This window comes from Nilaparvata lugens, chromosome 1 (genome assembly GCF_014356525.2).
Source record: "Nilaparvata lugens isolate BPH chromosome 1, ASM1435652v1, whole genome shotgun sequence".
Lineage (NCBI taxonomy): Eukaryota > Metazoa > Arthropoda > Insecta > Hemiptera > Delphacidae > Nilaparvata > Nilaparvata lugens.
This window is the reverse complement of record NC_052504.1, coordinates 68,456,344-68,467,480: the sequence shown is the minus strand read 5'-3', so window position 1 is coordinate 68,467,480 and position 11,137 is coordinate 68,456,344. Positions and strand designations below refer to the sequence as shown.

The window sequence follows — 11,137 nt, the reverse complement described above, 5'->3', positions numbered from 1 at the left end:
AGTAGTAGGTATTGGTAGTGGCAGTGGTCGTCTCTTGTCTCGACTAAACACGTCCGCCCCCCGCCGTGTAGTGGTCGTTCGATGGTCGTGAATACAGTGGCGCATGTCATCACAGCGGCAACTTCATACACATCGAAGTTCGTACGATTTTTTATCGAACGACCGAGTAGAGTGATCATTTAAAATAAATAACTTTAATGATACAAGGCCATCTGATCCAAAGACAGCACTGTAATGAGCATGCGCACTTGACGTTCCATTCAATCAGTTCTTTGAATGTAACGTTCTAATAAATAAATTAATAAATCAGAACCACTATTTATAGATACTACTAGCCGTCAGGCTCGCTTCGCTCGCAATATCTGTCTAGCCAGGGGGCTCCGCCCCCTGGACCCCCGACTGGATCGTCCAAAAATTAGATCAGCGGGCTTGCATCGCTCGCCAACATTTTTCATTTGAGCATGCTTCATTCCATCAGAAAGTCAAAGTACTGAGAAAACGCAGAAAAGCTGAGTAAAACGTAGGAAAAACGCTGATTTTAGACCCTAGATAAACATCTGTACCAAATTTTCTGAAAATTTTCTGTCTATTACTTGATGAAATAACTGAGAAAACGCTAATTTTGGGCGTATCTTTGACGTTATTGCGAATTCCTTCTAACACAACATTATTACACCCTAGCTGAGCTTCTGTACTAAATTTAAATAAAAAGCCTCTTTCAGGGCTTATAACTCTTCAATAATGCATCATAAAAACTTATGCTTATCTTAGGTTTGTAGAGCATTGAATTGTCTTTGAAATGATGTATTATCAGTTATAAACCGCAGCCTCCTCTCATACTGTCCATCAGAGTTATTCCTGTCTGTATGTCGTGTCGGCGAGATATCGGTGTGAAAACGGCTAATGGCTGTTGGGGTTGGTGTATCAAAAATACTAACATCAAAAGCCAATCTCCTTCAAGACATACTGGCATCAGGACAGCCCAAGTTCAAAGCAGGGAAAGTTCGAGAGACAATACTATGTTATTTTAGTTATTAATTGCACGCAATCAATAGTTCATTTATTTATTTATTCACAATGTAGACAACGGGTTTCCCCAAATATGTCTTCTTAACAATAAAAATTGTACAGATAGAACTGAAAAAAGAAAAATAATGATAAAAATAATACGAACTTATGCAATAATAAATAATACAAACAACAAAAATACCACCTAATTCAAAAATGAAAAATACAAAATTTCAAATACTTATGAAAAAAGTAAAAATAAAACAAATTGGGAATTCAAAATTTATAAAAAATAAAGAATATATAATAACAAATAATGAACCAAAATTTTATCAATAGAATAAATAACATTTATAACTGAACGACGTCCCAAACCATACGCACATCCACACTGATACACCAACTATTTATTTGATCAGATCATGCTTACACAAGATTTAATTATCATATAACGCTTTCCGGAATTTAGCGCGAGAAAACCAGAAGATATCTAGGCGCCCAGACAAGCTGTTATAACTTTATAAGTTCTTTGCATCCTATTTAATAGTGCATAAAAATTGCATTCAATGAGGCATACAATGAGGCATGCAATTTATAGTCTACACAGCTGTTGATTTTTTACCAAGTTACATTGAGATATTGAATTGCATGCGTCATGGCATGCAATTTATAATCAAATCGACAGCTGGTTTATGATGAATAATTCTATAGTCTGATTTTTACTCCAACGTATGAAGGAGGCTCCTTTTTCCTTTTATATTATCCTTGAAATGCAAAATTTCCAAAAACCTCGTATATACGTCGACGCACAATTTAAAAAGGAACATACCTGTCAAATTTCATAAAAATATATTACCGCGTTTAGCCGTAAATGCGCAACATATAAACATTTAAAGATGTTTCAACATTAAACATTAAGAGAAATGCCAAACCGTCGACTTGAATCTTAGACCTCACTTCGCTCGGTCAACAATGAAATGAATACTTGGAATAGTGAAATAATACATCATTTCAAAGACAATTCAATGCTCTACAAACCTAAGATAAGCATCAGTTTTTATGATGCATTGTTGGAGAGCTATAAGCCCTGAAAGAGCAAAACATTGCATAAAAACCTGTTATTTTAACAATTACACACCTTCAAGAGCGAATATCTCGGGAACTGTTGGGAATATCACAAAATTTCACTGAACACAAAGTGTAGAGAATTTATCAAGCTTCTTTTTTGAATAGTTAGTTATGTCGGTTGAACGTATTGTTCTCAAGATATGAGCATGGAAGCAAAACGCTGAAAATGCAACTTTTTAACCACCCTCATGCCCTCAGCACATGAGTTAGGAAAGGGGACTTTTGATATCTTCTCCTCCTAACTAGTCTCAAAGAAGCTGCAGAGTCAAAAATTGTGTTTAAAACATTCCCTCCAAATTCCTTTGTCAATTGGTCTATTGTTGCAAAAATGGAGATTTCAACACACTCAACACTAAAGCTGCTGAAAAAGGTGTAGGGAAATTCGTAGAAGAGTGTGAAATTATACATCAAATTGAAGAAAATTTATTTCTCTATAAGCTCATAATCAGCATGGATTTTTCTCATCGATTTTTGAAAAGTTATAAGAGCAAAAATAGAAAAAAATTGGTGGCAAACGTGTTTTTTCTAAAATGGCACACCTTCAAGAGCGGATATCTCGAAAACTAGAGGAGATATGAAAAAAGTTGTGAAATGAATATTGTAGGAAATTATGTAAGCTTCAATCTGTTATATGACAGTAAAGTCCTTAGGATACATAGTTTTTTAGTTTTATGCGAGAAACCAAGAAATGGTACCTGGTACCTTTAAACCACCCCCACCCTCTTAGCACAGCGGATAGGGGTGGAGACTTTTGATATGTTTACCTCCTTACTACCCTAAACAGAAATGTGGGGTCAAAAATTGTCTTCTCAACTTTTCCCTCTACACCCTTTTTTGAGCATTCATTGCCTGGACTAATGTAGGATTTTTTGAAATAAAATGTCAATTCCAACTTCGTCTACATTAAATTATTTAATTCTTGCACATGAACTTTCCGTGATATTTCTAGTTTTTCATTTAATTTGTGTTTGGATTGCATTTTGTAATGTACGATTTTTTGTCAAATGAAAATGTCAATTTTAATTTCGTCTAAATTAATTAATTAGTTCCAGCCTTGCTGGAATTCTCACGCTGGAATTCTTGCTGGAGGACTTCTCACGATTTTTCCAGTTTTTCAACTCATTTGATGTATGGTGTTTCAGCTGGACAATTTGTTTGGGAAGAGCGTTCTGTCGGAGGACTACCACTCGTCTGTGGTGACGGCGCTGGAGCCAGGCCTGAAGGTGCACTGTTGGCTGGCCTTGCGGCCGTCCTCGCAGTTCATGCCAGGCCGCGTCGGCATGGCCTTCCTCGGCGGCCTTCACCACCAGCATGGCAATGCCTGGCTCGGAAACTACACCGTCGACATACAGTCCATCGGCTTCGAATGTACGTTTTTCCACCTTTATAGCCAGCCACATGAAGCGTTTTTCAATCGTTTTTGCACTGGTGGTGGACGATTCGGCAGTGCAGGAAGCTCTCCGATTGGCTGATTATCAGCTCATTCCCGAATGCCAACCCAGTCAGCCAATCAAGAGCTTCCTGAAGAAACGCTTCATGTGAATTATCCTCTTGAAGAGCAATTTGTATTCACCAAGTTGTTTTTACATAATTAATTGTTTACTTGTCACTTTTGTGCTTATTTTCCCCTTGAAGAGTAATTTGTATTCACCAAGTTGTTCTTACATAATTAATTGTTTACATTGTTTATATTACTTGTCACTTTTGTGCTTATGTTAGGTTACTTGTGGTATAAAGGTAAAACTAATATGTTTCGTGTTTATACTCATTGAGAGAGAATGATTATTTTGAATCTCAGTGATCTATATTGAAAAGCATTATCGAACTATTTTTGTGAGAAGCCTTTTTTTATTACTATACAATTTGATGTTTTTTTTGTAATGCTTACATGAGTACCCTTACATGGGTAATGAGACAGTAAAATATGATGAGAGATGAGTGAACCTACAGCTTAAGGTGGGCTCCGAACTACCAAAAATCGATTTATAAACTCATCAATGACATTTAGATGAGTCAGCTCTAAAAGTGATCACACATGGCACATATGGATCTTAACTTATTTTTTCGATAGAATATCAGTGCGGCCACAGAGCCAATCGGTTTCACTATTATGCCTAGAACTTATATTTTAATATATCGATCAAAAAAATTAGTATAATTTATTGTGTTTGAATCTAGAGTAGTTGAGGTGTAAACTCATGTACCTCTGTAACTCTTGAAAATGTAAACATACAAAGTTAAACAAAAATCATAAGTGAGTTGCAGTACTTGTAACTTTACAATCTTTATTGCATTGTAAATTAAAGTGTCATCATTGCTGCTGTCTTCAATTGGGACAACATCACATAAACACAAACTTCTTGAATTTTATGGCTAACGAACTATTTTGATTTGAGTTGGTTCCTTTGTGAAAATGAGTATTGCTCTGTTTTCAGCGAAAGTGGAAGAAATAGCTTGGTCGAACTGGTCGGACTGGAGTGAATGCAAGGTGCTGCCAGGAGGGAGAAGAGTGCAGGTGCGTACACGCAACTGTGTGCTGCAGAGCGGTCTGCACCTGAGCCGAGCTGATCCCTGCTATCTGCTCGACAACCATCCAAGTGTCGACACCATCGACTGCCTGCCTCCTGTCGATCACAACACGACACCTCCCATCGAACAAACGCCCACCACTGAGACTCGAGTCTACAACAAACCACACACTGATGCAGTCAAGAGCACCGACAAGCAGCGAGCCAATCCACTCACATCCACTACATTGTCTGCTCTTCTCAGAGATAATAAATATACCAGGGAAAATTCGATTCCCAAGGTCACAACTGAGGAACCACTACCGGCATCCCAAAATTATTCAACATGTAAGTTAGAATAGAGTCTTCAGTAAAAGATCTAAAATAGGGAACCTCTACATTCACTTTCGGGGTAGCATTAATGCATTTACAATAATTTGTGAATATCAAGCCATTGAAAATTTAGAAAACGGGCATGAAATACTTCTATGTATAGTAATAACTGAGAAATGTGTGGTACTCTTGACGAGGTATTTATCATTAAATTCACAGTTCAATGTTCTCTGTTCATGTAGTGCTTCTACATAAAAATTCCCATTTCAAATAAATTTACATCATGTAAGTGTGAATACTGCACCTCTTTATATTGTTTCACATTTGATTATTAGGAAAAAAAACAAATTGATTTGACAGGCTTTTCCCTTCCTGGATTTGTAGTTGTATGTGAATCATGACCGATAGATTAACTTTTAATTATTTGTGATATTGTGATATATGATACAAAAAGAGCTGAGAAATAACTCTCCTTCTGACAAGATCCGATTTATGCATCATCAATAAGTAGTGTTTTATCTTGATTGAATTTATATCTACAATTTGAGAGTGAAGTACTTTTTAGTGGAAATTTTCACTTGAAAGTACTTTTAACTTGTATTAGTGAAACGTAGTTAGATAATTATTAACTTCCAGAAGAGATTATGATCGAATTAGAGCTACCGTATTAGAAGAGACATTAAACATATAATATTGTTGTGATTTTTCAGATGAGAAGAGACAATGTGGTTTGTGTGTTGGTGGCGAGGTATGCGTTGCTGTGAGGGATGATCCTGTGCCATACTGCCGATCTATAGTTGATTATAATGATCCGACTGGTTGTGGAGGTCATTGCAAAATCAATGTAGAGCTTTGCCAGAGACTACAGAAAGACATCTATAGGTAAGTCATACCCCTAGGCAGAGAAAACCTATACCTACATTGTTTATTCTATAACTTGAAATTGTCTATTCTATGACCCCGGTTTATTACTGTATTAGTTTTTGAAAAGAATAACTTGAATTTATTTCAAAAGCAGACTTTGCCTATGTCGCACTGTACTGTAGTAGTTAGAAAAGCCATGAATACATCATTCAACAAATTGAGAATATTATTCTTGACAAACGTGATTTTTTTGTTTTTCATTAATGAAACTGCTGTTCATGAAGAATCATGAACATGGGAAAGATGACTAAATGCACTTTCTCTTGCATGATTCATTCTATCAAATTCTTCATTTGCCAAATGTGCTTCCAAGTAAAAGTTACTCATACTGTGATACTAGACAACAATTTTGAAGGATATAGTGGATTCTGAATTAATAAATTTTAATAGAGGTACAAGAATAAAAATTCATTTTGTATGCTTATTCTATGGTTCAAGATTTCAAGTAAATACCAGTTAAAGTTGCAGTCCTGATTTGATACTGCACGTTTCTTCACAGTTAATAGCATATTATTTAACCATTACCAAATGAAATGTCATAGCAATTCTAATTGTATGCCCTAATTATTTTTAATCTGAAAATGTCTGTGATTTTATTTCAGGTGCGTTGATGATTCTCAGTGCCTGGAAGATGAATGGCAATGTAGTAACAGACTATGCATTCCTATATCGAAACGATGTGATGGATATTTCAACTGCTACGACAACACAGACGAATTCGATTGTGGTGAGTAAACCATAATTTTAATTGATTTTGAGAATATGAAACAGTTTTTACAAGGTTATAATACATGTACGGTATAAAATTCAGAAAAATAGAAGAATGTTTGCAATAAATGATAGACTTACATAATAAGATACTACAGTGTATTAAATTATTACATTCTGTACATTAGTACATTCTGCATCCCCTCGAAACGTCCATATAGCTGTTAAGTCCAATGTTGTCTTACCCCTACATAGTACATTATTTTGGCCTGGAGCCTCGATATAGTAAATTTTTGCCGTTTCAGAAAGAAATCAATAAACACCTTAATAGTATAAATTACTTCAAGTTTGCAGAAACCAAACCCAGGATTTGTCAGTACACAAAACCCCTATGTACATTTCCCACAAATCTAACTCCGTCATTATACATTATTTAATAAATATAGACCCCTATATAGTAAAATTCACATTCCACATTCAACCTCGATATAATACACTCTAATTTAGTGCAGACCTTGCAATAGTACATTTTTTTGAGCGGTCCCTTGGGATATACTTAATCGAAGTTTCACTATATTTACAAAGCTTCTTCCTTATCCATATCACCTTGTACCCTACATTATTATTTTTTGTACTTTTTTTTGTAAATTATTATTTTTACTTTGTGTTTGTAGATCTTATAAACATATTTCTTGTTCATTGATTTTTTACAGATTGCAATTTGAAAACACATTTCCATTGTGGGAATTTGCTGTCATGTTTACCAAACAGTAAGAAGTGTAATGGAATCGTTGACTGTTGGGATGCTTCAGATGAATTCAATTGCACTAAAGGTGAGTGTGATAATATTATAATGACTTAAAGGCCTATATGAGAACAAAAAATTCAATGAGTACCTTACAGCAGTTGTATTATGTACAATTTTTTTATTTTCTATGTACAAGTTTATTTTCTATCATTCACTCATTACTCTCGTCCCTTTATGAACTATAATACTCATGCATCTTCAGCAAGAAAATACTTCATTAACTTATATTTCGTAAGTAATTTATTCGTAATCAGTTGCACATAATACGGCATTATGACTCAATCATGAATATATTTTTTATTTTAAGAACTCAATATTATCAGTCTTATTACAATCAAAGAGCGAATACAGTATCTTTCTCAGACCCGCAGATCAGTCTACTACCTAGACCCCAGTAGCCAAGGGGTCGAAGCTACAATTTAAAAAAAATGAATTATAGAAGCAGCCTATCAGAAGTTCCATTAAGTAGATCAATAGAACTACAAATTTGGTAGCCTACTGTAGTGGCAACATCTGCCTGTTCACATTTTGCATCAATGTAAGGATGCTGTCACATATTAATTGTCTACCAAATTGTGATGTTGTTTTGGAATAAAACCAAAAAATCTGATTGTAGATTGCCTGAGCAGTGGCCAATTCACATGCAACGATAGCCAGTGTATTGCCAGCAATCAGTTCTGTGATGGATTTCCGGATTGCCTCGACCAGTCGGATGAGCCGAAAGGGTGTGGCGGAGAATGCAACAACAATGAGTGGAAATGCGGGTAAGCAAAACTTACTCAACACTTAACAGTCTTTATCAATCAAGTGTCTTCAGTACTGTGAACATTATCATTCACAACCGACCCAAGTTTTTAAACTTTCCAGCTTTCTTTTTCAAATACAGACCTACCTCCTACCGCAATTTATTTAACCAGCATGAACTTTTCCTCTCATACTTTAACGGCAACTGTTACCATTTCTGTAGAACTACCAAATCACATCAGACAGATATCATCGAGCTGGGTTGTATGAAACTTATTTCTTTGAAGTATGAAGAGAACAAACCGTATATTAAACCGGAAATTGGAATGAAACACCGGTACAATTCCACAGGCCAATCATGAATTTTGGTCTTATATTAATGATGTTTATTCAATATCGCTTAGTTATGAAATAATTTTTTGAAACATTTTTTTCTTTATGAAATTATGAACTTGTTTTGTTAATAGTTAATGAAGAAATGCATTTTCAGTATTGAATTAGTATAATTGATACTTTCAATTATTGCACACACCATTATCATAAAAAGTATATGAATTTCCAGGAAAGCGATTGGAGGCGTGGTCGCTCTGATAAGCTATTGATAAGATGAGTTAAGCTCCATGCGCCTGCTACTCCCGTTGTAATGGCCGGCGACCACTTGAAGAGCTCAACTCCTCTAAATACTATTAATGAGTTTGAAAAACGCTTAAATTTCTGTTGGTCCATTCATCTCTCATCAGCCTCCGTCTCACTACTCACTTACAAACCTGAAGCTCATGTGGGCATCAACCCATCCTCAACAAAAAGAAAAAATATTTTGGTGGAGAAACTTTGTGATCAAATGATCCATTTAAGACTAAATAAAATCAAACGGAATTCTATTAGCATTCATTCAATGTAATAGCTCTTGCTCCTTCCATTGATCAAATTAAAATAACTGATTAAACTCACATTTTTAAAATCCATTTTGCTAAACATAACTCGTACCATTCCCCAGACGGCGATTTGCTATGGGCATGGGATAATAATGTCTACAATGTATTTTCTCATTTCTATGTATACTTTTCAATTGAATAATTGGATGAAGGCCATCTATTTATTATTTTAATTCCTACTATTTTTTGATGAGTGCTAATAAAAATTGAAAGTGTTAAAAAGGTTATACAGTGTTTGGATTCTATGATTCCTACAAAAATGTTTTCCCATTTATTCTAAATTTTTATTACTTTTCCGGTGATTCTATTACCGTATTGAATTGTTTTTCACTCATTCAAATGTGAAATATTTTCATTTCATAATGGGAAACATGTTTATTTTGTTGTTACAGGAATAATAGATGCATACCGAAAAGTGATATCTGCAATGGCTTCGACAACTGTGGAGATAATTCGGATGAGACGTCATGTGGCAATGTCAGTTGAGGATCCTATTAGATTTAAGAATTCAAGCCAAAGTAAATTTATATACCATTACGGTACTTAACTGATTATTGTAAATATTCAAATACTGTATCTACACAAATTATTTATGAATGTTTATCGAACTATGAATAGATTAACTTTTAAAAACTGTAGCATCATCAGGCTCAAATTGAATAGTAATCAGTCTTCCTTGGAGTACATTCAATTTTACTTTCTTTTATAGTCTTCTTAACTTATTTGTACGGCGCATTTATTGCCACTAATCATTGTGTAATCTATTTGTACATAATTTGTAAGATAAAGATATTTATATGAAAAATGTAATACATGTATGTAGATTGAAAAGTTATGAATTATTATAAAGTTTACTTAATTATTAATTTATAATTAAGATAAGAATTGAAAGTATTAGTAAACTATAAGATAGTTACATGAATGTATTAGAATTGTCATTGAAAATAAAGTGATACTTTTATAGAAATATTGTTAAACTTTCTAGACCTAAATGACTTTCTAAGTAGGTAACAAAAGCAGTTGGTGTTGGCGCCTCAACGGCCAACTACGGTGTGTTCGTGAAATGCTGATCTATATAATTTACAATTACAGTGATTCAGTAAGCTATATTACGTGCAAACCTTAGTTTGCAGCACGGGGCTTTATAGCCAAAGTTATTGCAATATAACAATAGGAGCACATTGCTGCCGTTTTTAATCTGATTCTATGAAAACGGATTACGATCTCTCTTTCGCTATCTCACACGATTGGCTCACCAGGATCTGTGAAACCTGGCAGCACTGCGCTACATAAGAGCAATGCTGCAATCTGTGAAATCTGGCAGCACTGCGCTACATAAGAGCAATGCTGCAATCTGTGAAATCTGGCAGCACTGCGCTACATAAGAGCAATGCTGCAATCTGTGAAATCTGGCAGCACTGCGCTACATAAGAGCAATGCTGCAATCTGTGAAATCTGGCAGCACTGCGCTACATAAGAGCAATGCTGCAATCTGTGAAATCTGGCAGCACTGCGCTACATAAGAGCAATGCTGCAATCTAAGGTTTGCACATACTTAGCAGTTTGTTTTTCCATGGTACAATGTTTTCAGTAATTATTGAATAATCTTTTCTATTCGGTTTCTGATTCATCTGAATACAAAATTATATAATTATATTTTTAACTGTAAATTCGACTCCAATTAGTGGCCTACATAACGTGAAAAATTTAGAAGTTTTGATACATTACATGTTACAGGTGTATCCATCTATCAAAATTCGGGAAACAAGCAGTTTTGTGTTGTATATTTTTCGAGAATTTTTCTAATCATTCCTATGATTTGAGTGCCACTTTAAATGAATAAATTCATAAATTGAAATAAGGCTGTTTGGCTAGTTTTTCAATACTGATGAATGTTATTACTTCAATTTTCAACTTTCACTGTGATATTACATCTATCTTAACAAGTGGAGCTTTGATAAGGCTGCGCTCACACTACAGTACATAATTTACGAAATAATATGTTATACGTATCTTACGTACATGAACGAACATGTGCTACT

At 34.8% G+C, this 11,137-nt stretch overlaps 1 protein-coding gene across 2 annotated transcripts in view; it reads left to right on the top strand.

Moving 5' to 3' along the window:
- LOC111053754 (sortilin-related receptor) overlaps positions 1–10,062 on the top strand; it is an 81,330-nt gene extending 71,268 nt beyond the window's left edge. For both annotated transcript variants that reach the window (XM_039441097.1, XM_039441106.1), the window contains 7 exons: positions 3,279–3,504; positions 4,572–4,991; positions 5,687–5,858; positions 6,503–6,627; positions 7,322–7,441; positions 8,033–8,180; positions 9,488–10,062. In XM_039441097.1, coding sequence (XP_039297031.1) covers positions 3,279–3,504; positions 4,572–4,991; positions 5,687–5,858; positions 6,503–6,627; positions 7,322–7,441; positions 8,033–8,180; positions 9,488–9,581 — 1,305 coding nt within the window. In that variant the 3' untranslated portion in view covers positions 9,582–10,062. The remainder of the gene's footprint in view (positions 1–3,278; positions 3,505–4,571; positions 4,992–5,686; positions 5,859–6,502; positions 6,628–7,321; positions 7,442–8,032; positions 8,181–9,487) is intronic.
- The last annotated feature ends 1,075 nt before the right edge of the window (positions 10,063–11,137 follow it).